This window comes from Crocodylus siamensis, chromosome 4 (genome assembly GCF_052110815.1).
Source record: "Crocodylus siamensis isolate JL-2025a chromosome 4, ASM5211081v1, whole genome shotgun sequence".
NCBI lineage: Eukaryota > Metazoa > Chordata > Crocodylia > Crocodylidae > Crocodylus > Crocodylus siamensis.
In genome coordinates, this window is record NC_143398.1 from 56,262,589 (window position 1) to 56,289,100 (window position 26,512).

The 26,512-nt window shown below is 45.4% G+C and overlaps 1 protein-coding gene across 1 annotated transcript; it reads right to left on the reverse strand.

Moving 5' to 3' along the window:
• Positions 1-531: 531 nt before the first annotated feature.
• Positions 532-26,353, reverse strand: ZCRB1 (zinc finger CCHC-type and RNA binding motif containing 1). The gene is made up of 8 exons (XM_090042348.1): positions 26,217-26,353; positions 10,035-10,122; positions 9,848-9,876; positions 5,863-5,974; positions 5,629-5,736; positions 4,472-4,581; positions 4,285-4,360; positions 532-3,126 (listed from the first exon to the last, which is right to left on the reverse strand). Exons 2-8 carry the CDS (start codon positions 10,116-10,118, stop codon positions 2,995-2,997), a joined length of 651 nt encoding a protein of 216 aa, XP_089898474.1. The 5' UTR covers positions 10,119-10,122; positions 26,217-26,353; the 3' UTR covers positions 532-2,994.
• Positions 26,354-26,512: the final 159 nt, after the last annotated feature.

Consider the following 26,512-nt stretch of genomic DNA (forward strand, 5'->3'; position numbering starts at 1 on the left):
GCTCAAAACAGCTCTGGGCCCAGGTGGAGAACTGGGGCTGCCCTGGACACCAGTGTGAACCATTTGCTGACTGTCAGTACTGGCCCTGGGGCAACCCCAGATATGCCACAAATTAAACTTAGACACTGTACAAACCAGCTATTTAAAAAAAGAAAAAAAACCCCTGCTACATTATACGTGGAACATTTTAATGGCTAGTTTGCCATTTAAGATGCCTTAAATTGGGTGCATGTGTAGCACCCCTGCTATTCATGCTGCCATTAACATGCGAATCCTGGCTTAAATGTAGCATGCAGAGGGGCCCTAAAGCTCTTAAAAAGCCATTATATATTATTTGTATCCAAATCTGAGCAGTTATGAAGACAAAGTGTTGCTAGCATCAAACGTGTAGTTGCCTAGATATGATTTGACACTGGACTTAACTGTTATTTACATTAAGATTCTGTGCTCAAGAGTAAGAACACAGTTGCAAACCCCATTCCCCTGGGAGCCTCCAGCTTTCTATTTAGATAAAAAAGAAGAGAGCATTCATTAAAGAGATGTATTCTTATCTTTAATGTAACATCACCACAATCGTCACTGATCTTTTAAACACACCTGGAGAGTTTTTAGTAAAATGATACATTACCAGATCACAATTAACTTGACAGCCTATAAAGGCTGTATTTTCAACATTACATTTAAATTATTAAAACTGTGTGTACATACACATACATATACACATACACATATACATACACACACACACACACACACACACACTGAGAACTGAATAAAGCAATTTAAATATTCCTCTTGGAAGAAATAAAGAGTAGAGTTGCTTTCTTTCACTTCATAATTACTGACTGAAGCTATCCCACCTTCTTTGGCAATTATGATTCTGCAATTTCAATTATTGGATTATAATAGCCTGTACCAGGGGTTCCCAAAGTTTTTGTGCTGCAGCCTGGCAAACTGCAACCCAGCAGTCATGGCCGATTACACAGCCGGAATTTCTGGGCAGAAGACAGGTAAGGATATTCTCCTCCTCACCCTTGGGCAGGGGGTGGGCCAGCGCGGGCCCTGCAGAAGAAGCCGTGGCCTCTCTGATTTGGCTCTGGCCTGGCTCTGGTTTGCCAGTCCATGGCCGCTTCCGGTCTGGCAGCTGACCATGCTGAGGACCAGCAGCTGACCTGCCATGGCCCAGCACTGGGCTGTGGCCTGGGGATTGAGAAGCCCTACACTTCAAAATAATAGTAACTAAAGGTGCAATTCACCCTGTGCAAAGGGACTAGACCAGAGGTAGGCAACGTTTTTTGGCCAGGGTGCTGAAAAAACCACAATGTCTACTTTGGAAGGTGCCAGAGTGCCGACTTGGCAGAAAAACAAAATGGGCGGGGGGTGGTATATGGCAGGACACACTGCATATTAGTATATTTAATAATCATAAATGTTGCCTTTTTTGTTGAACATGTTGCAATGACAAAGAGAGAAAAAAGAGACAAATAAGAGAAAGAGGAGAGAGACAGAAAGAAAAAGGAGAGCAGGCACATGCACACAGAGAACCACATGCACAAACACAGAGAACCAGAACACATCCAGAACAGACACACGCACACAAACATTCAGAACCAGACAGACAGAGGCAGACAAACGCACAGAACCAGATGTGTGGGCGCATAGAGCCAGGCTCCCAGGCCACTGGATAATGTTTGACCCAACAATGCCCTGGTCCTGCCAGAGCCCCTGTGCTTCCCTGGGGAGCCAGCCCCTGGGCTGCAGCACAGCTGGCTGAGGCCCCGGTCTGGAGCCTGCCCATCAGCCCAACCACCCACCCACCCTGCACAGCTAAGCTCGCAAAAGGTGCAGTGCTCCTGGCAAGAGGCAGCACCAGCCTCATTCTTGGGGGGCAGGGCTGGGACTGGGCTCCGGGACTGGGCTCGTAGTGGGTGGGAATCAGGCAGGCTCAGCTGCAAGCACTGCTGAAAGCAGTTTGGGCTCCATGGTTGGCAGCAGCTACCAGAGCCTGGGCTGGTTGCAGCCGGTAGGCTGCAAACAGCTGCTCCGGGCTCCAGCATCAGCACCATACTGGTGGGTGCACGCGCGCCTCGGAGCGGACGGTGGGGATAGGGCCTGAGGCAGCACAGCCCTCCTGCTGTCCACTCTGGAGGTACACATGCAGTCGCTGTGAACATGGAGCTGATGCCGGGCCTGTGGAGCCTGGCGCAGCTGTTTGCAGCCTGCCCGCTGACTGCTGCAGCTGCCCAGAGCCCAGGCTGGCTACAAACAGCTGCACTGGGCTCCAGAGCCCAGTCATCAGCTCTGTGTTGGCAGTGGGGAAGAGGCCAGGGTTGCACTGCCTCAGGCCACTCCCCCACCGTCCACTCCAAGGCACATGTGTACCCACCAGTATGGAGCTAATGCCAGAGCCCAGAGCAGATACTTGCAGCCTCCTGGCTGCAACCAGCCCAGGCTCTGGGTAGCTGCTGGCAACCACGGTCTGCTTGCAGCAGGGCTTGCAGGTGCCCAGCTGCCTGCTCGGGCAGCCTGGGCTTTGCGGCTGGCAGCAGCTGTCTAGAACTCAGGCTGGTGGTGGCGTGCTGAGCAAAATGGCCTCATGTGTCGTGCTCAGCATATATGCCGGTTGCTGACCCCTGGACTAGACCAAGGCCTACAGTTCACTTACGTTCATTTCGGAACAAGCAATGGTATTATAAAACTTATATATGGTGCCTCTAGGTGGGTGAATTTCATGGTCGCGATAAAGCCTATGAGTAGAATGAGCTAGACTTCACCTTGGGTGCATATTTCTCTTGATTAAAAATTCAGATATAATGAGTTTTCTTTTAAAAAGTGAGATAAGAAATTGTATTAGAAACAACCAGAATTTTGAAATCTGTAAGAGGAAGTTCAAACAGCAGCTCTCTCTAGTTACAAAACAAATCTGTACTACAGACAGCTTTACAAATGTACACTATACAGATGTATATACATACTAATTAATAGATCCATATATCAATCACTAAGTTCCTCCTCATCACTGAAGTATGCACTCTTTTTTATCCGTGGACGTTTTGAATCGTCTGATGTTGAAGGCTCCCCTGCAGACTGTTTCCATCTCTGCTGTTCTTCTTCAATTTTGGCTTGCTGTAAAGCAATTGAAAGAATGGAAAGGGGAGGGAAGATTTTTTTTAAAATTCTCCGTGGCAATATACATGATATTAAACGGATCATTCAAATACTACTTTATATAGTATTTAGTATATTAGTTCTGAGGCTATAATTAAAACCCTTAAAACAATTTATATTGAATGCACTCTTAAATGGACCAGCTGCCTGTAGAACAATTTCTAAAAATGATTCCAAAAACAAATGATGTCCTTTTATGCTATTGGGCAAGCAATCTTTAGCGCTAGCCAGAAGGATCAGTTGCCAACCTCAAGTGTATGAAACCAATTTGTTTGCAGTCCTGGAAGTGTAGCACACACAGAAAACAAAATTTGAAATCAAGTGCTTTGTATTGTGGATACATTAGAGATGTCTTGGAAGCAGGAAGAGACTTGATATTTTGTCATGGAGAGGAGAAGGGGAAACAGGTCATTATCTCAAGGAGAACCTGTTTTTTTTCCAAGGAAGGATACATTTAATCCTAATCATTCTGCATGTTACCCACATGGGAATATTCAGGTTTATTACAGCGCCCAAATTATTTTCTAGGTATGTCTATACCATCTCTGCAGAAATCCACTGCTAAGAACCAAGCCCCATTGCAAGTGCCACTTGACAAGTGTTGTATGGTTAACACTCACGTGTGGGTTTAGAAAATAAACCCAGGAGACAGTGGTGGGTTGGGTGGCAGAGGGAAGGGGCTACTTAAAATAATGTCTTGACACAGGTATGGAAAGAAGGCATAAAGCATCTGTATGTTTATCTGACGAGATGTGCTAAGCAAAAGGGGGTCAGGAATAGAGGAGGGTATGGGGAAATGAACACTGATAATTGCAGGAATAGAAAATTTCCAACATAAAAATAAACCACAGACAGAACCAGCAAGCCAGTGGAATAATTTTTAGAATGGACTCAATGCAGCAGCAACATTCAGAAGCAGAAAATAATCACATTATCAACAGATTAAATAAAACAAGAGAGCCAAACAGTGTGCTGAAGATGACAAAAAGGAAGATTGCTGTATGTTTTGTAACCTGGACTCTTGTAGCTGTTGCTTGCCACCCTCTCCATCCCTCACATACGTAAATAATGCAAAACAGTATTTAGAGACAAAAACACTATTCTTAAGTTTAGTACCTGGAAAGCGATGGCCTGGCTAAGACTATCAAGAGAAGGGTCTTCTCCCTCATCTTCACTTTCTTCCTCTTCTTCACTAGGTAGCACAAAAAGAAAAGATGGAAAAAAAAAAGATTTATAAAGTTTGATTTCAGATCCCCTTACAAAAAAATGTAATGACTTGACTCTTATGTAGAAATACACATACATTTCTTCTGGTTCAACAACTTTTTTTCTCTTCTTCTTTTCTTTTTTTTTTGGCGGTTCACGCTCTCCTAGCATATTTTTTGGACAAGCATAACTTAAATGTCCTGCCTCCTTAGAGAAAAAGAAATCTTCGTTAATAGATGCCATTAAAAGCAGGTACCAAACATGAAGAAAATTATTCTGAAGAAAATTAACATTAAGAAAGGAATGCTGTATTAATATATGGAATACAAACAAAAGAATTCCTCCCTTAAAATTCACCTTGGAAATGTGGAAAGTTAACAGTGATACTGTATATTAGCTTTAAGTCTGGAATGAACTCTAAAATGTACAAGCAATTTACTTCTATCCTTGACTATATCAGCAATCTGACTGAGAAATACAATGGAATCAGCTTCTTTATTTCAGTATGGTAGGAAAGTAGATATTTAAATTACTAGAGTGTATTTTAGCATTAAACAATTCTCAACCTTTAAAATTTTTAGTTTAAACTAAAGTGTGGAACTAACTTAAAATTAGAAAATAAAAATTTCTCGAGATGTATGCAAAATTGGAGGAGGACAGTTTTGATTTGTTTTGGTTTTTTAAAGTTTCTTCCCCGCCCCACTGCTCTGTTGTAGAATATGCAATTCCCTTTCCAAATTTAAAAGCTTTCAGAAGTGAAGCAGAAAACAGTTACTCTGATCCAGGGATAGCCAACCTTTCTTGGTGCACATGCCTCAGGGCAGATGGCAAGGAAGTGGCCAGGGCTGCACTGCCACAACAAGGATCAGGCTCCTGGTGGCTCCCCCACAAGCCACATCTGCCCCTGGCATGCCAATATTTTACAAGTTGAGGTTGCGGGTGTTAACATTGCTGACACCTGCTCTAATAAAAAAAAAAAAAAAGATAATGCAGCATTATAAGTTCTAAATATAGTCTGCTGCTAACTGCGTATCAGACTATATACTTATAATTACCACATAATATTTTTTTCTGAAAAATCCCAAATTCCCAGAAGACATAAGGCTAGAACCACTGCTGAAATGGAATAAGTATGGATGGCTGTTAGCCCAAAGAATACTACCACTTTTATGGGGGGAAAAATAGTAATAGCAAAATTAAACAAACAAATAAAAACGTAGTGGAAACATTTTAGATCTATTATAGGTTACTTACTCCACATTCATAACATTTAGATTTATCAAAGTAGTTTCGCCTGCGTATGAACTCTGCTGCTCTTCCGTTGTCGATGGCAATACTTGCTTTTATCACCCTTCCAAATAACTAAACCAAAAGGGGAGGGGGAGGGCAAGGAGGAAAGAAAAAAAAAAAAAATCAATAACACCGAGTCAATACTTTTGAGGAATCTGAATAGCTCCCTTTTTGCTACAATCTTTTTCAGATGCTTACTTGTTTGTTATTTAGTGCCCGAGAACAGTTTTGGGCAGACTCTTTATCCAAAAACAAAATGAAGGCAACTCCTTTACTCTTCCTGGTGTCTTTGTCCTTCATAATAGTAACTCTGAAAACAAATAACCAAGACACTCATTTAAGGGGGGAAACAAAAGTGGCTTGATAGGAAAAAATCCTGCCTAGGAGTTCCGAGAGCTTTGTTCAATATATGTTAATTAAACAGTGATAGGCAAAATACTTTATGCAAACACCTTTCAAGGAGAGCAAAGTCCAGATAAAAGGCTGATATGGCTTTTTATTAGCATCTGTGAAATTCTGACTAGACCTAGACAAAAAACAAAGTTCCTTATGTTGGTAAAAAAAAAAAAAAAAATCCAATAAAAATGGGTTGAATGCTCTAGCTCTTACATGACCCAAGTAATTTGTGGAATGGGGGAGTTTTCAGCTTAAGATGGCCATATTTTATATTAGTCCAGGACATCCTTGTTTAGATGGAGCAGTTCATACATCTGACTGTCAGGGGGCCTGGTTAAGGTCAAACAGTATCACAGCAATGCAACATGCAGCCGCAGAATTGGGATGTGGGCAGCAGCAAGTAGGTCATAATCTAATTTTGTGTGTAAAAAAAGCACTTATCTTCTGGATGAGCCTTCACTCCTATGCCAGTGGGTCTGCCTGGAGCTAGCTTACTACCTCAGGATATAAAAAGAATTGCCCTTACTTTTCTTGCTAACACTTTTTTTTTTTTTTTTTTACATAGCATTATTTAGCAGCAGAGCAAAAATCCAATTAGAAGAATCCAGTGCATGCTCTAAGCTTCCGACTTAGGTTGTTCCTCGTTCAGTCTTTTAACATTTTTGCCTCTTTCATTTTTATCATCTTACCTAAGGGGAAAAAAAAGATTGTTTGGGAGTTTATAGTTTTCAAGTGACAAAGGCAGAGATGCTTGTGTCTGTGTATGCACTCAGACAGAGCATGAAAAAAGAAATTGGCTCTTATACTATAGCTTTTTCTACCAGCTTTAAAAGGGTTTTTCTTCTTACTGTCCATGGTTTGACTAGCATTTCCTACTGACTATACTAAATTCCTACTAAATATAGACTATTAGGGCTTTCATTTTAATAGAGTAAATGTATTACTGCAAGACATTCATTAAGTACTGAAATAGTAATTTTATTAAAATTGATTGATGTAGTAAATTAGTTAATTTAGCTAATTAAAACGTTAACGTTCACTACTGTAAGTACTATAAGTTTCTAGTAAGTTGATTTTATATAATATTTATTTATACTGCTAATGTTATTTTGCTGGTGATCAAGGCCCTGAAGCAGTAGTTCCCATTCTGTTTAGGAGTTAAGGCAGGGGTGGGCAAAGTGGTGGATCCAGCTGACAGACTTCATTTCCCAGGAGCCCCTACTTGAGTTGTTGTGGCTGGTCTCCATGGAGACCCCAGCAGCGCCAGGTTTCCATGGAGACTGGCCCCAGCAGTGCTGGCAGGGCTCAGGCTAGCAGCTGGGCAAGGGCTGAGATCTTGCAGGGGGGACAGCATGGCCCAGAGCTGGGAGAGAGTTGTGATCTGCTGCCCGCATACGCTGGGTGCCCCTTTTCTCCCTCCCAGATTCGGGGTGTGCCGGCAGCGGATCGCAGCTTTGTTGCACCTCCGGACCACACTGTTACTGCTGCAATATCCCATCCCTGGTCCTGAAGCAGTTCCCCCCCCAGGCGCAAACCCTGCCAGTGCTGCTTGGGCTGATCACCACAGAAACCCTGGCCCAGCCCTGTCACAGCACCACTGCTACTGGGGTCTCCATGGAAACCAGCTGGAGCAATGCAGGCAGGGCCTGCTGGGAAATGGAGTCAAAACAGACTCAATCCAGCTCATGGGCTGGACTTTGCATGCCTCTGAGTTAAAGGCTAACACTATTTGTTTTTAAACCCAACAGAACCAACAGTTGCACTTCTAAATTTCTGCCCAGTATACCAGAGCTAATATTTAGAAGCATTTACTGATTCCCATAAGAGTTTTAACTCATCCAGAGTATTTCTAGCCATGGCAGATGATGAGATACTGAAGCTTGAAGTCATGTTGGCTGCTGACAGACATGAAAAAAAAACAAACAAACCAACAAAAAACCCAGCACTTTACCAGAAGCAGCAGTATGTTAGTTCAACCCGACTCTGCAGTGTCAGTATACGTTGGGCGCTTCAGCAGGGTTTTTTGACATTTTATCTGAAGTTGATTCAATCAGCTATTAGACAAAAGTGCAAAAAAAGCCCTGCTGAAGTACCTAATCTGTACAGATATTGGGTGAACTGGGTCAAACTAGCATGATGCCTCTTTTGGGCATGCATGGGGCTCGGCGCAGCGGTGTGCGGAGTTTAAAGTAAAGTGCTGTTTTTGTTTTTTTCTGTCCAGTATCTTACAAGTTACTGCTCCATTCTTTCAGCCTATTACAGTTTGAATGCACATACACTGAACTGCTTTGCACCCACACTTGTCAAAAGAAAAATGAGAATTTGTTGAAGTCAGATGAGGATCCTGGAACTATATTCTACTTGCTCCTTTTCACCTCCAGTCTGAAAGCTCATGTGTGTGTGCCTGCAAAAACCTCCCAATTGCCATCAGTAAACTGAAACTTACCTTCTATTCCGATATGAGCCAAAACTTCAATATAGTCCCATACTCGAGACCAGGGATAGGCAACCCCCAGCACGTGTGCCAATTAGCGGTACATGGAGACATTTTCCTCAGTGTGCCAGGAGGTGTACCAAGGAAAGTGTTTAAAAAAAAATGTAAGTTGCTGCTCCGGGCTCTTTGGAGCAGCCACAGCTCCCAGTGCCATGGCAGGCACCGGGGATGGGGTGAGGAGAGCCCGAGGAGAGCCCTGGCTGGGACACAGGGATGCTGCCTGTGTTCTGCTGACCCTGCCCCAATGTCTTGGGTGATGCCGAGTGCTCCACAAAGCTTCAGAAAAGCTGCCAGTGCCACAGCAGGCACCAGGAGTGACGTCAAGAGAACACAGGCAGGGATGCTGTCTTTGTTCTGCTGACCCCAGCCCCATGCCTGTGGTGGTGCTGAGTTTCACAAACTCAGCCATAGGCATCGAGGTCGGGGTCAACAGAATGAAGGCATCCCTGCCTGTGTTTTCCAGCCCCTGCCCCTGCTCCTGGTGCAGAGACTCATGGGGTCAGAAGAATGCAGGAGGGGTCAGTAGAACATTGGGGGGGGGTGATGCTGCCTGCAGGAGGACACAGTGGGGGGAAGGGCAGTGTGGAGCGGGTGATGCCAGGAGGATGTGGCATCAGTCCCCCACTGCATATGAGGGAAGCACATAGCTCTGGGCAGCAGATAGCTCAGTAGCCTGTTGGTGCTGGTGCCGATTTTCTGTGATTTGCAAACTGAGAGTTTAACATTGCATATTATTAAGGTTTTTTTGCTTTGTTAAACTGATTCATATTCAGTTTCTTCACTCCGTTAAATTGTTTCATACTTAGTTTTTGCTTCCTCAAGCCAGTTCATATTAGTCAGTTTATTTTCCTCTGTTAAATCATTTCATACTCAGTTTTTGCTCTCTCTTTTTTGCCCCCTCCCTCTTTTTCTCTTCTTTCTTCTCTCTCTCATTACAACAAGCTTAACAAAAAAAGAATACAGAACAAAGGTAGTATACACTAAGCTTTATTTATTGTTACCAGGTTTAGAATTTTTACAAAACCTGGTATTTACTGTAAAAAAGGGCAACATTTATGGTTATTAACTATATCAATATGCACTACGTCCTGCCATGTACCCCTGCCTCAGTTTTGTTTTTCTGGCATGACAGTACTCTGGCACCTTAGAAGGTAGACATTGTGGGTTTTTTGGGCACTCCAGCCAAAAATGTTGCCTACCCCTGCTCTAGACAGAAATTACAAGGACATAACTTGCCCAAAATAAAGAACACGCATTGAATGTCAAGTTGAAAATACACATCAGATCACTTACTTGACAACTTTGCCATATTTGGAAAAAATCTGGAACAAAAAGAAGAATAGACAAGTTTACCAGACTGCTGTCAAATTAAGTACAGCAACACAATCTAAATGGGCACTGTTCAGATATTTAAAGTTTACATATGATACTTACATGCAACCATTATATAATGCAACTCTTTAAGGAGAGGCTTACTTACCCTGTATAAGTCATTGTTGGTCAGAGCAAAGGGCAAGTTGGACACGTACACTGTGCTTTTACTTGGTGCCAATCCACCACTCATTTTCCTGGGGATAGAGAAAAATTAATTGATTCAATTCAATGACTCAATCTTAACAAAAATAAAAATAAAATAAAATATAGAATGTATAGCCACATGAAAATTGTGAGAATAAAGTAGCTTCAAAACCCATTACCATTTCATGTGAAATCAACACTGACTTTCATATTCCACAGAGTAAAGGAACGTCATGAGCAGCTTTGAAATTACAAATTGACTAATATGAGACAACCTCAATGTGGTTAGCAATTGTGATTACTAAAACGATCCTTGAACAATGCAAAATCAATTCTGGTTTCAGAGTAAAACAAAACACATAATTTTCCACTCATTAAACCAGTTGCTGAAGTTAATGAGACTTATTTGAAAAACAAGTAAAAAGGGTGTTTTTCTTGTTTTAAATGATTTGGCCCTCTGGACAATCAGGCAAGACCAAGCTTAAAAACTCATACTGATAAGTTAAACCTCTTCAAAGCAAGACCCTAATGAATAGGAAAGCACAATGTGTTAACTTTAAACAGAATAACATACTGTGCCACATTTTAAATAGTTATGATACCCTCTCATTTCCTGGTAATTTCTTCGCATAGTTCCCTGCACCCACTTCTGCCTTAGCTCCCAGCACTTCTTTCCATGTTCCCCTGAACTCTGAGGTTTCCTTTTAACCTTCTCGATGGACTGCATCTCCCTACATGCATCCCCTCTTCCAAATGCTCTGTTGACAGCACAACTTCTTGCTGTTCCATCACCTTCACTCCCTACTTCTCACAGTGTCTCCGCCACTTCAAAAACTCCCTTCTCCCATCCATGTATGGAGGCAAACAGCCAGTCTTTTTAAAGTTAAATATATGTATGTATATTGAAGCAGTTCTCCTCTGAGTGTGTACTAGATTGTAACCATAGGTAAAAAACAAAAGAAAACCAAGGGGGGGTAGCGTGGAGAAGAGACCAAATTGCAGCTTCCTTACATCTTTAAGGATACACAAGCCTACATACAGCATCACTTTCCTTTTGACTTATCAGATATTTGTAGCTTGTTCTAAAAGCCAGAATAACATAAAAAAATGAAGGATCAAAATGCCACTGTCTTCTGTTGACAAAGTATCTTTAAGTAGCATAGCAAGTCAGTTTCCTCATTGCCTTCAAGCCCCACTCAGTTTTTTGGGGCCATCATTCAGATCTAATGAACTGCTAGTGAAATTGTTTCCTGGTTATCTTATTGTGGCCTTTATTAGATATAAAATACTGCTCAAGGAAGACCAGACACGTTGAGTTTGCTGACCAAGACATCTTTGAAGTAAGTCATCAGGAAAGAATCAGGAAAAAAAATTACAAGTTAGTGACAAAGAAATTGCAATGGAGTGGAAAACAACACTTAACTACTTCTTTTCTCTTTTTCTACATCAACTTCACAAATATCTATTTTGGTAAAGATGGGAAATGATGGGAAATTTAGGGAGACTATTTTCTTTTAAGAGAAGCTGTGAGGAAGTCAGGAGGGAAGCCAGCATTACCTTACACTAGGCAATGACAGTGCTACAACCAAAATCAAACCCCGGTTAGTATCTAAACTCTGTCTTCAGTGGTTGTGTACAAAGAGTACATTCTTGTTGCATGCTGATTTCCAAAGTATTTTAAACCTCTATTTCCTACTCCAGTGCAATCTGCTTGGGTGGTAGCTAAGTCACAGAGCTTTGATTTTTCCTTTCCTTCTCTGTTTAGGGACTGTGTTTCTTTTAGCATGAGTTTAAATAGCATGAAGAAGTTAAGCAAATAAAAAACCAGAGGTAGTTCATAGTGGACATATATTACTTTGCGGTGTTATGCAGGCAATCTGCTTAATTGTAAACTCCTGGCTGCTTGGCACCTGTGTCCTATGACAACACCTAACCCAACTGACTTGGCACCATATTTCATGTATTGATAGTTGTAAGTCTGGTTATCCAGATGCAGAGCACAGTATTCCAAAGGAGTTATTAAAAGCTATCCTGTCCTTGCATTATGGCACACTGCCATGCTAATTTACTGCAATATGCAGAATATCCAATAGCTATAGATAGCAATTTACCTAGGAGATACCAGAAAACAGCATCAATTACAACTTGCAGTTCTCACCACCAAGGCCAGTTTTGGTAAACAGATGTTAGCAACACATACATGGCAGTATGCACGATTTTGGGATCATGATCTCAGGCTGATTGTTGGCTGGCCCTGGGGACCCCCTGGGCTGCTGAAGCCCTCCAAAGCTGGCAGGTGATCACCTGACTGATGGCTGCCAGGCACTGGATTGGGGCTCCATTTGAGACCCAGCACAGTCTATCCAGTCACACATTCATTTTAAGGTATTATAATTTTGTGGCTGGTTTCAGTTGCACATTTTTTGTGTAATAGTTTTGTGGTTGGTTTCTCTTTTTGTTGTGATATTAATTGCCTAAATACACGGCTGGGTTACACAATTATATGCAACTAGCTGTTTAATTGTTTCTTAGGTGTAACATCCGTCAGGGGCCAGTGTCATTTGTTAGCAATGGCAGGAGGACTTCCTGCCTTGCCCCTCAGTCCTTCAGGAGTCAAGACACTCCCTCTCCCTCCCCACCCCCATCCCTTCTCGCCCTCCTCCCCTCGCCCCCAATTTAGGAGCAAGCTTTTCCAGCTTCTTTTCCTTTCCCCCTATTAAGCCAAGTGGGTCTGCAGGAGATACTATGCTGAGACAAGAACCAAAACCAGGAGCATAGAAAAAGTTTATCCTACTGGCCAACTTTTGTGACTGTAGGCATCTCCAAATGCCAGCAGAAAATGCTTGAAGAGATGGTCTGCTGCTATTTAACATGATTGCAGTTTAAAAACAGATTGTCTTTTTTGTTGCTCTATGTTCTTTATTTCTGTTTAATCTTTTTTTATTTTACTTTGAAACATTCAGGCTGATCCTGGGGTTTCAGGATGAAAACCAAGGAAAAGAAGAACTGTTCAGTCCTGAATATCCCTCATGTTTACACTTACTTAACCCGGGTAGTTATAAAATTAATTTAATTTCATTATTCCAAAACACCAATTAATTAACTTATAACTTGTTTTTTATAATTAGCATAAGTATCTAAAATACTGAAGATTTAAACTTTAATTAAAATGACTTTATCTTTAATCAAAGATTAAAGTTTGCTGTTCTAATATATTAATGCTTAAAATATTTGACCCTTATTTGACAATATTTGAACCAGTCAACTGACCAAGTATTTTTGACTGGTCAAAAAATACCCAGTCCTAGGCCCATTTACTTTTTTGATCATTACTATGCCCCTGCATGGGACTGCTGTCACCTGGTACATTTGGCACCCTATATTTAAGTCAATTTAAAACACATACCTGACTTTTGTAAATAACAAAAATATGAAGTGTAAATCAGTGGGGCAGTTCTCCAATTCATTACTAAAGAACATTCCTTACTATAGGATTTCAATCCCTTTTTCTTCAGGGATTCAGTTTCTTCAGTATTATTTAACACATGTTCTGCATTTTAATCATGTCCTTTCTCCCTGGCCCACAGTCTTCTGCAAAGGCTTTCCTATTCTCAGCAGGATGACATCTGTTGACTCTGTGTTTAGAAAAGATTTCATAGACATTTGGGCTGGAAGGGATCCTGGAGGATTATCGAGTCCAGCCCTCTGCCCCAGGGGCAGGAAGTCAGCAGGAATCCCAGCAAGATAAGCATCCAAATATGTCTTGAAGGCGTTCAAAGTGGGTGCTTGAACCGCCTCCGGTAGCAGTCTATTCCAAACCTTGGGGGGTCAGACAGCAAAGAAGTTCTTCCTTATGTCCAGCTTGAATCGGTCACAGTGGAGTTTGTGACCGTTTGATCTCGTCATCCCTTGGGGGGCTCTAGTGAACAGTTGTTCCCCCAGATCCTGATGAGCACCCCTAATAAACTTATAGGTGGCCACCAGATCACCCTTGAGCTTGTGCTTTTCCAGGCTGAATAGCCCCATTGCTCTCAGCCTCTCATCCTAAGGTCTGTTTTCATGATCTCTGATCATGCGTGTGGCTCTCCTCTGCACTCTCTCGAACTTCTCCACATCCCTTTTGAATTGTGAAGCCCAAAACTGGAAGCAGTACTCCAGCTGCAGCTTCACCAAGGCCGAGTACAGAAGGAGAATGATGTCCCAGGATCTGCTTGAGAAGCATCTATGGATGCAAGCCAGCGTTTTGCTCGCTTTACTAGCTGCAGCATCACACCGATGGCTCACGTTCATCTTGTGGTCAATGATGACCCCCAAGTCCCTTTCATCTGTAGTGCTAACCAATGTGGTGCAGGTTTTTCCTCCCAAGGTGGAGAACCTGGCATTTTTCGGTGCTGAACATCATCAGGTTGTTGTCCACCCATTTCATGAGCCTGTCCAGGTCTGCCTGGATCACCTTCCTATCCTCAGGTGTGGATGCTTTATGATGCTTTACCCTAGAGTTTGGTGCCGCCGGCAAACTTGGCCAGTCCGCTTCTGACACCAATGTCCACATCATTGATGAAGATGTTAAACAGCACAGGCCCTGAGGACAGAGCCTTGTGGGACCCCACTGGTCACAGCGCACCAAGATGATTGGCTCTCGCTGTCCTACCACAGAGCCAGTTCCCCAGCCAGCGGATTGTGGTGATGTCGAGGCCACAGTTAGCCAGTTTAGCCAAGAGGTGATCGTGGGATACCAGATCAAAGGCTTTTTTAAAGTCGAGGTATACAACAATGATCTCTTCCCCCTTGTCCAGGTGATAAGTCACCTGGTCATAAAAGGAAATGAGATTGGTCAAGCAAGACCTACCTGCAACAAACCCACACTGGGTATCCCTCAGGATATTGCCTTCAGCTAGTCTGTTAAGGATGGCCTCCTTGATAATCTTTTCCAAGACCTTCCCCACGATAGAGGTCAGGCTGATGGGCCTGTAGTTTGCTGTATCTACTTTCCTCCCTTTCTTGAAGATAGGCACGGCATTGACCCTCTTCCAATCATCGGGCACTTCACCAGAGCGCCAAGAACTCTCAAAGATCTGTGCCAGGGGCTGAGCTATGATGCTCGCCAGCTCCCTGAGTACCCTTGGGTGTAACTCATCAGGGCCGGCTGACTTGAAGATATCCAGCCTCTCAAGGTGTTCCTTCATGAGGTCAGCTTCGATGGACGGCAAGGAATCTCCTTCACCCAGGCCTCCCTGACCCATAGTGGGCAGGGGCGTCCCATGGGGCTGATGAAAAACTGACGCAAAAGTACCCATTTAGCAAGTTGTTTTTTTCCTGAGTGTCAGTTGTCAATTGCCCCATCTGGTCTAGCAGGGGTCCAATGTTGCCCTTGCTTTTCCTCCGGCTCCTCACATATCTTAAAAAGGACTTTTTATTTTCCTTAATATTTGGAGCTAGCTGGAGTTCCATCACAGCCGTGGCTTTCCTGATTTGCTCTCTGCAAGTCCGGACTAAAGCAGAGTATTTCTCCTTGGTGGTGGTTCCAGTCCTCAATCCTTTGTAGGTCTTCCTTTTATGATACAGGAGGTCCATCAGTTCCCTGGAGAGCCAAGGGGGCTGCTGTGCCCTTTTGCTGCCTCTCCTCCAAGATGGGATGGACTTTGCTTGCGCATCCAGGGTTACTCCTTTGAGGAGCAACCACTCGTCCTGAACTCCCCTCTCCATTGGGTTGTGGCCTTTTAGGGCCTCTCTGACAAGCCTCCTTAGCTTGTCAAAGTCAGCTTTCCTGAAGTTGAGGGCTTCTGTATTACTGACTGAATTGCCAGCTTTACGGCAGATGGTGAAGGTGATCAGTTCATGATCACTGTCACCCAGCTTCCCTTCGATTGTTAGGTTGCAGATTAGGTCATCCCCAGTTGCCAGCACGAGGTCGAGCAGCGCTTTACCTCTTGTCGGCCCAAAGACTTCCTGCGTCAGATAGAGGTCATCCACATGTGAGAGAAAGCTTTGCAACTGCTTGGATTTGGCCGAGCGCTCCTCCCACGAGATGTCTGGAGTAGTTAAAATCTGCATCATATGACAACCATACACTGGGATCATGCAGCCTCAGCCAATTCCCTGGTGAACAACTGGTCAAGGTCTTGACTCTGGGTAGGGGGTTTGTAGTAGACCCCCACCATAGTATCCCCTGTGCCGTGTTCCCCACAGATTTTAACCCAGAGAGTCTCAAGTCATCCACCATGGGTGCCAATGTTAGCTTGCAGGGATACGTAGCTTTCCTTGACAGAGAGCTACGCCCCGACCCCTTTTATCCAATCGATCCCTCCTGTACAAAGTATAGCCATCTATATCCATGGTTCAAGTCATGGGTGGAGTCCCACCAGGTCTCTGTTATCCCAACGACATCATAGTTATTTGCATTTAGCAGGAGAACAATTTCCTCCTGTTTATTCCCCAGGCTCCTGGCATTTGTGTATAGGCACCCAAGTGTCCCCTTAGAGGCCCATGCCTTGCCTACATTTTGTTCCAGGACTGGGGCTCAGGTGGGATCCCTTATATGCCTTGGTCTGCTGGCTTTGCAAGGGCCACTCAGCCAGCAGGCCAAGGCAGTGCCAGTAGTCCTCCCCTCCCCCAGCAGGCTTAGTTTAAAGCCCGGTGGAGCAGGTCAGCCAGTCTAGCTGAGAAGAGCCTCCTCCCCAGCAGAGAAAGGTCGAGGCCATTCCTTCCCAACAGCTCGCTGCCTCTTTCTCCAAAGAATGGACTGTGGCCATGGAAGCAACTTGTCTGCAGGCTATTAGCTGGAGTCCAATATACCTGTTTCCTGCTGTGGACTAATATTGCACACAGCTCCCCCAATCAACTGAACTATTTGCTGGCTGTTCTGAGGACTAGGTCACCTCTAAATTATCATCCGATCCTTGGCTTCAGAGCTTTAGCTGGAAAGCAGCTGATCTGTCACTAGTAGAGTCAAGCCCAACCCCACAAGTCTGGCCACTCTGCCTAGTTTGCCCTTAGGCATATCAGAGACAGAACTACTGTGACCACACACAAAGTGGCTATATCGTGGTACCTGCAGCTAGTGTGCTGGCGGTGGGCACAGTACCATCCTGGCTGCCAAAGCATAGGCCCCTGATCAGTAGTTGCCACTACAAGGCTTGATGCCAGATGAAGACAGCTGGAAGAGAGACTGACAGGCTTCTGTGGGAGTGGGGGAATAAAGGAGGAATCCCCTATTGTCCCCTGACTAGACAGCTCACATTTGAGGTGACTTAGTAGCTTTCTAACCAGGGGTCTGGAATGCCTGTATGACCTCATAGAGCTACATTTTTGTACTGTGAAAAAATACTGAAATACTTTATAGCACTTCAGATGAATGCCTGGCCATATGTACCCTAAGTCACTTGTTAAGCTAGGTACTGACTTTGGGTAGCAGGTGGGTGCTTTTTCTTGCAGGGGTTGGGAGGTGGAGGGAAGGATACACAAGCCCTAAGCATTCCTGGAAGAGGCAGTGCTTTACTCCAACCTAGCTCACACAACGTCTGTAAAGTTGGTCACTTTAATGGAGTTTTTTTGGTGCTTTTATCTAATAGCTGATTGAATCAGCTTTAGCTAAAAGTGCCAAAAAGCCCCACTTAAGTGCCTGATCTTTACAGATGCTGCAGAGCCAGGTTGAAGTAATGCGCTGATTCTTTCAGTAAAGTGCTTTTTTTTTTTTGTTTGTTTTCTTAACATCTGCAAGCAGCCACAGAAATCTAACATGTAAAACCAAAATGGCTGGGGCTCATGGGTACTGAGCACCTGCTAATTTTTTTCAGTGAGTACTTGAGCTGCAGAGCACTGATGGCATTGGCACCTATACATTTAAGGTCATAAAAGGAAATCTGACATGAAGCAGGGAATCAAATCCAAATTCTTCAGAGTCCAAAGCTATTGTCCAACTACCAGAGCATCCATGCTCTCTGTGCAAAGTGGGCATAATATGCTCAAGGTAGACAGATCCAAGGCCTCCAAATCTATGATGTCACAAGAAAAGTGAAAAGTTGCTCCATCTGGCATAAAACTAATGTACACACTGTCATTCCACCAGACTTGCCAGCAGATCCATTAGCAAACATAGGATTAGACCTCTCTTCTGCACGCAACTGTGAGATAACTGACCAAGAAGCTTTGCAACTGCATCTATAGTTTTTTCCACCATATTACTGAGATTGAGATGTCAAGGAATGATAGTAAATTCAATTAATTAAACCCATTTAATTAAGCCTTTCTAAAATTTTAGCAAAGTTAAAACAACTGTATGTTAGTACATGTGAAGGCATTTCATGTGGACAGTTCACATTTGCTACTGTGCATTAGGCACAAATACTAGAGCAGTCACATTCATGCAAGAAATCAAGTTTAAACATCACACACACAATTCTAAGAGAATTACCATTTTTTTCACAGAAATGTCTTATGCTTTCTTCAAGTCACAGGAAACAATTCACCTTTCTGAAATGAAAACCATGGATAGGTATCCAAACATTCTAAAAAGGTGCTTATGTCACGCTGTTCCTTTTGCATATTCTTCAATGCCAGATGCACAGGGCTTGCCCAGAAGCCTGTCCTACCACCCTCTGCTGATTTAGCTTTGTTTGAGAAACTGAACGTTTTATTCATCATTTCCATTTTTTAAAATGTATTTTAAAAATCCATCCAATTTAAATAATTTTATTAACCGTGCATGGAAAAGAGGCAGTATTTTTAAGCAGCTGTCAGTGGCTTATTTTCACAGCTGGCACCTATTCATAGTTTCTAGGGTCGGAAGGGACCCGAGTAGATCATCTAGTCTGACCCCCCACCGTGGCAGGAAACAATAATGGGGTCAAACAACCCCAGCAAGATGTTCATCCAGCCTCCTCTTAAAAACCCCCAGGGTAGGAGCCAGGACCTCTCCTGGAAGTTGGTTCCAGATCCTAGCCGCCCTGACCGTGAAGTAGCGCCTCCTGATATCTAGCCTAAACCTGCCCTCTGCCAGCTTGTGACCGTTATTCCTGGTCACTCCTGGCAGTGCGGGGGGGAACAGTGACTCCCCCAATGCCTGCTGATCCCCCCTGACTAGTTTATAACAGGCCACTAGATCCCCCCTCAGCCTTCTCTTTTGGAGGCTGAACAGGTTCAGGTCCCGTAGCCTCTCCTCATAGGGCCTGCCCTGCTGTCCCCTGATCATGTGAGTGGCCCTCCTCTGGACCCTCTCCATGCTGTCCACATCCCTCTTGAAGTGCGGTGCCCAGAACTGGATGCAGTACTCCAGCTGCGGCCTGACCAGTGCCACATAGAGGGGGAGGATCACCTCTTTGGACCTGCTTGAGATGCATCTGTGGATGCATAACAAGGTACGGCTGGTCTTCCTGACTGCCTCCCCACACTGCCGGCCCACGTTCATCTTGGAGTCAATGATGACTCCAAGATCCTTTTCCGCCTCCGTGCTGACAAGAGGGGAGTTCCCCAACCTGTAGGTATGGTGCTGGTTCTTCCTCCTCAGGTGCGGTACCTTGCACTTGTCAGTGTTGAAACCCATCCTATTCACATCCGCCCACCCTTGTAGCCTGTCTAGGTCTGATTGAAGCCTGATGCTACCTTCTAGTGTGCCCACACCCCCCACATCTTAGTGTCATCAGCAAATTTGAACAGGGTGCTTTTTACCCCCTCGTCCAAATTGCCGATGAAGATGTTGAATAGCGCGGGCCTGAGAACTGAGCCCTGCGGAACCCCACTGCCCACGTCCTTCCAGTTTGAGAAGGACCCATCCACTACCACCCTCTGGGTGCAGCCCTCCAGCCAGCTGGCGACCCAATTGACTGTGTGGGCATCAACACCACAGTCCCCCAGTTTCTTAATGAGAATGGGGTGAGAGACAGTGTCGAATGTCTTCCGGAAGTCCAGGAAGACTATGTTCAGTGCTACCCCTGCATCTACTGATTTGGTAACCTGATCATAGAAGGCCACCAGGTTGGTCTGACAGGACCTGCCACTGATGAACCTGTGTTGGTTGCCCCTAAGCATGCAGTCACCTGCTGGCCCCTCGTGGATGTGTGCCAGCATAATTTTCTAGAAGTGCTAGCTTGGGACTGAAATATGCTTGTTCAGTTCCCCGCCCTGCCACTGACATCCTGTGCAACCTCCAGTGAGTCACTGGCTCTCCATCTGTGAAACCCATGGAAAAACAATTCTGTTGCAACACAATTTTTCAATACAGTTTTTTACCTGGAAAAACAGTCTATGAGTTATATTTCTGGAAAATGTGACTGCCTTTCCATTATGTCACCCCAGGCCACAACTTGGAAGACTTATTCAACCTTTTAAATCTGACAGCCTTGCAGCAGCTCTATTTGCATGGCTATAGACCAGGCTTGTCCAACATACGGCCCGCCATACAGCCCACCAAGGCATTTTCTGTGGCCCGTGGTGCTGCAACGGGAAACCCCTTGTCCCTCCCCCAGCCCCTCAGTAGCTTCCTAAAGGCTGCTGAAGGGCTGAGGAAGGGACAAGGTTCCCACACGCACCGCGTCAGCTTGACGTCGCCGATGAAGTGCGTGTGGGAAGAGGAGTGTCTATGTGCTGCTCAGGACAGGATGAGCCCAGCCGGAGCAGCAGGGGCTCAGCTGCACTTTTCCCTACGTGTGCTGGTCAGTTCCGAGCGGCACATGGCTCTGCCACCGCCTCTGCTGGCTGGTGCTGATCCGGGTGGGTCTGTCCAATCCGGAACAGCATACAGCTGAAGCTGGCTTCCCACGAGCTGCCAGGGACAGGAGGAGGTCAGCCGGGTCAGCGCTGGTCAGGGAAAGTGGTGTCGGAGCTGTGTGCCACTCGGGGCTGACCAGCTCTTCTTCTGCAGAAAGACCCACTGCCACACGTTACTGCTCCGCCTTGCCCTGCCGAGCCCTATGTTCAGTGCCAGTCCCAGTCCCAGCTCCTGTAGTTGTAGAGCTCCGTGTTGGTGCCCAGTGCAGGCCGGGCTGGTCCTTGTAGGCGCGGCCAGGTGTCAGGCCCAGCACTTTTCTGCGGACGAGCCGTGCACAGTGCCAGGCGTGGAGCTTCTCCCAGGTGAGCGCCTGCGGGTTGCACCGGGGCTCTCCCCTCCCCTCCCCCCCGCGGGACCTCCGCTCCTCTGGCCCAGCAGCACTGCCCTGCACGGCTCCGGGCCCTACTCTGCTCTCAAGCACAGAAAAGCAGGCTAAACAGCGCTTCTCCTGGGGAAGGACCCATCTGTACTTGTCCCCACTTCCACCCGCTGCCGATCCGCCTTGCTCTGCTGGGCCTTGTTGCCAGTGCCAGTCCCAGCTCCCTCGGTTGCGGGGCTCCATGTTGATGCCTGGTGTGGGCTGGGCTGGTCCTGGTGGGCATGGCCAGTATGTTGCCTGGGGTGAGGCTCCAGCTCAGCACTTTTCTTTATAGCCTTAAAAACCCCTTGTCAGTTGGCTTGCTAAAAACCACACACACACACATATTACCTTTTAATAAGCCATCACTTAGGTGAGGAAGACCTATTAATGGTATCAAGGCCTTGTGCTCTATCAGTCAACTTTCCTACTGGATTGGATTTTACCCTATAGCTTCTATTAAAAAAAAAAAAAGCACACACACAAAACTCCTTGGAGTAAAATCATATTTACAATACTAACATGTACAGTGGCAATGTACACATTTTTGGGATATTGTTTCTATATACATATTAAATAACTAGAATTATCTACAGTTATTTTATTCTTTCAAAGGCCCATTTTGGCAATTCAAATGGGAACCTTTACAACTTTTTTTTTTTAAATGTGAGCTCATGGGATGCCAATACCCTTGTAACAATTTTAACCACACTGCCATTTTAAAAAGGAGTTCTGTTTTGTTTTTTCCTTCAGAGGGGCAATTTCTTCCTCAGAATTTTCACTTAAAAAGCTTTTTCCACATTCATATTGCTGGGACATTGTAACATCTTTAAGGTATTTGGATAAAACAGTACATTTTTCCCATGAGTATCAGTTCCAAATTATACCAGCACTTTTGTGCCAAGGAAATAACCAAAATATTACAGTAGCCAAATTCAGTACTAAAAATTATTTCCCCCTCCTGCTACAGCTCCTGATGGTGTTCAACACTGAAAAATGCAAGGTCCTCCACCTTGGGAGGAAAAACCTGCAGCATGCTTATAGGCTCGCTAGTGCTATGCTGGCTAGCACTACGGACGAGAGGGACTTGGGTGTCATGATTGACCACAAGATGAACGTGAGCCTTCAATGTGATGCTGCCGCTAGTAAAGTGAGCAAAATGCTGGCTTGCATCCATAGATGCTTCTCAAGCAAATCCTGGAACCTCATTCTCCCACTGTACTCGGCCTTGGTGAGACCGCAGCTGGAGTACTGTGTCCAGTTTTGGGCTCCGCAATTCAAGAAGGATGTGGAGAAGCTTGAGAGAGTGCAGAGGAGAGCAATGTGTATGATCACAGGTCAGGAAAACAGACCTTGTGATGAGAGGCTGAGAGCTATGGTACTCTTCAGCCTGGAAAAGCGCAGGCTCAGGGGGGACCAGGTGGCTGCCTATAAGTTTATTGGGGTGACCACCAGTATCTGGAGGAATGTTTGTTCATCAGAGCGCCCCAATGGATGACAAAATCGAATGGTCACAAACTCCACTGTGACCGATTCAGGCTGGACATTCTTTACTGTCCAAGCCCCCAAGGTCTGGAATAGACTGCCCCCCAGGTAAGTTCAGAGATGGCCATCAGGTCCCCTCTCAGCCTTCTCTTGTGGAGTCTGAACAGGTTCAGGTCCTGTAGCCTCTCCTTGTACGGCCTGCCTTGCTGCCCCCTGATCATATGAGTGGCCCTCCTCTGGACCCTCTTGATGCTGTCCACATCCCTCCTGAAGTGAGGTGCCCAGAACTGGATGCAGTACTCCAACTGCGGCCTTACGAATGTCACATAGAGGGGGAGGATCACTTCCCTCGACCTGCTTGTGATAGATCTGTGGATACATGACAAGGTGTGGTTGACCTTACTGACCGTGTCCTCACATTGGCAGCCTATGTTCATTTTGGAATTGATAATGACTACAAGATCTCTGTCTGCTACCATGCTTTCGAGAACGGCGTTCCCCAGCCTGTAGGTATGCTGCTGGTTCTTCCTGCCTAACTGCAGCACCCTGAACTTGTGAACAGGATGGGATTCAATGCTGACATTTGCCCACCCCTGTAACCTGTCCAGGTCCAGCTGTATCCTGCCCCTCCCTTCTGGTGTGCCTGCTTCGCCGCAAATCTAGGTGTCATCAGCAAATCTGAACAGGGTGCTTTTCACCCCCTCGTCCCAGTTGCTAATAAAGAAATTGAACAGTGCAGGCCTGAGGACCGAGCCCTGGGGGACTCCCCACACCCCTCCAGGTTGAATGGATGCTATAGAGGGAGAGTTTTGAACTGGTTAGACCCATTTCATTGTCACCTTCTGCAACTTCATTGGTGTCAAAGGTCACGCGACATCACTTCCTGATGTGATACCACTTCCTTTGAGGTCTTTGAATACGGTTCCCCGGCCCACTGGGTGATAAAAAGCTCGTGATCTGGCCCCACATTCAAAAAGATTGGACACCCCTGCTATAGACTCTACTGCACACTCTTACTGCTTGGTTGAGAAAAACTTTATGTCTTTCCATGCACCAGACACCTCAAGGCACCATGAGGGTGAAAAAACAAAATTATAACTGAATTTTTAAATATACATTAAAAAAAATCTTTAAAAATATGAAGTTTTATTTACAAGCTCCCATTACAGAGCTATAATTATAAAAATGAATAACTTTGTATATTTTTGTTTTGTGTTAGCAAAACCTAAAATTTTACAGTTTTTCCTTTTAAGTTCCACAGTTAAACACTCATCTATATCAAATTGTGTGCGTGTGTGTAACCTTACTGTGAAACCAACACAAAAAAATCAAAGAACTAACCAAAAAAAACCCTCACATCTGCTAGCAGCAATACTTTACAATAGCTTAAACTGTTATACTCAAGAAACCAAAAACACTTGGATGCTAGAGAGAGTAATGAATAGTAATGAATGATAGATCACTCTAGTTGTCAACCTGTGGTCCATGGAGTCTAAGGGATCCACGAAAGATGACTACAGTCAATCAAAAGTATGTGAATACCCACACTCACAAGTCATAGGGGTTCACAGCTCCATTCAAAATTGTTCCGTAAATGAAAAAAAAGTTGAAAACCACTACTCTAAATGTAGGTAGGCAAGGTTCTTTGAGTAGATGTGATATCTTTTATTAGACCAACTGTGTAGTTGGAAAAAAATTCTTAGCAAGCTTTTGGATGCAATCACCCTTCTTCAGGCATAGGTAGTCTCCCTATGCTATAAATCAGTGGTTCCCAACTTTTTTAGATCGCAGACTGGCAAACCACGGACTGGAAGTGAACGACATATTGAGGACTCAGTATTAAAAAAAGGGTTAGCTGCTGGTCTGCAGCATGCCGGTCATTTCCAGTCTGCAGTTTGCTCACCCATGGTTTGTAAATCTGTGGTCATTTCCAGACCGGCAGCCAGCCGTGGCCCAGAGGTTGGGAACCTCTGCTCTAAATCTATTAATTTGAATGCTCCCCCTACTTGCATCCATATCTGTCAATGTCAAGAGTCACTACTGAGTTAGATGGACTCAGTATGGCACTTATGTTCTGATATTCACTTTGACTAGATTATACTCTTCCATCAAACTTTGCAGAACAAAGTCAATAAGAAATGCTGAAATCATTTCAAAAACTTTGAAAATCCCTCCCATAAATATTTAAACATGGGCTTAGGAGCACATTCGTCTCTTCTTAAAAAGCTGTCCAGTGTATGTCAAAGACTTCATGGTCCTTTGCTATAACCAAAACTTGAAAATACCAAAGATTTATGCCACGAAGAAAAAACAGAAATACAATTTAGCCCCTAAGGCTACAGTTCTATACATACCTGGTTCACAGCATGGACTTGCAGCACATCCTACTGGTCCTGAGGGTCTAGGCTAGGGACCCTCACGCATACCAGAACGTAGCATGTGAAGCCATTTTCTTTGGCACACCATAGCTGGCCTGGGCTTTGAGCAGCTGCCACCAGCCGTGGATCCTGGACTGCTTGCAGCAGGTAGCTGGGAGGCTGCAAGCAGCCCAGGGTCTGTGGCAGGCAGCAGCTGCCCAGACCGCAGGCGTGTTGCAGACAGGAGGTTGTGAACAGCTGCATGAGGCTCCGCAGCCCCAGCGCTAGCTCTGTGGTGGCAGCATCCGCATTGTGCATCTCCAGTCAGACGGCAGGGGAGGGATCAGGGTTGCGTTGCTCCAGGCTCCAGCCTGGCCGTGTGCCCAGAGGTACACGTGCAACAGCCACAGCCATGGAGCTGGTGCTGCAGACTGGATGCCTGGCACGGATGGCCTGGGCTCTGGGCAGCTGGAGTAGGTGATGGGCAGGCTGCAAACAGCCTCACTGGGCTCCGCAGTGCCATCATTGGTTCCATGGTGGCATCAGCGGCTGCACATGCACTTCATGGTGCACGGTAGGGAAGGGGCAGGAGCAGCACAACCCTAGCCCCTCCCCCGCTATCCACCTGGAGGCGTGTGTGCAGCTGTTTCCAGCAAAGAAGATCAGGCCCCTTGCAGCTCCCCTGCCTCTCACGCACGAAGTCGAGGCATGGGTGAAAGTTGGGGCACTCCAACCAAAAACACAGACTCCTGGTCTAGCTCGCCAAAATGGACTTCCTGGCACAGGCCTCTGCCATGAGGTACTACAAGAAGTAACCAATAGTTACTGCCTCTCCCTTCATTTGGCTCTTCCCTGTCCTTGGTAAGCTTCAATGCACCACAAAATAAAAAGTGGTGGGGCCACAAATAATGAACATGAGCAGGAAGAAGAGAAGGGGAAATAAAATGAAATGTGAAGGTCCCTACCATAAACAGTGAACGAGTGCATGGGGGAAAGGCTACACACAGCCCTCTACAGTCAAGAAGCAAAGTACCCGATTCATCTCAGTGAATTTTCCTGTGGGATCTTCCCAGCTCAGTGAGAACACCTCCAAGCAAGACCTGCCAACTAATGCCTGCATCCTGCTCCCGACCACTGCGCGGGACAGCGCTGCGCATCTGGTGCATGCAGCCAGCTTACCCGTTTCCACTCCCCAGCACCGACGTGGATGTTTACCACGCTACTTCTTGCTTGGTGACGCGTGTCGCCAGCTACAGGCCTCGCAGACCCCCTCCGCATCGGCGCCGGGCCTTTTCCGCAGGGCTGCCTCCTGCCACCACCTCGCTCTGCGGGGCTCGGCTCGTCCCACTCGAAGCAGGTCTTGGTTTTCACTTGCGTCCGCAGGCGATTCTTTTGCTGCTGGGAAAGACCCAATGCAGGGGCGGGGGGTTGATACCGCGGATTCCCAGCGGGCATCTCCGCGCTCACGGAGGCAG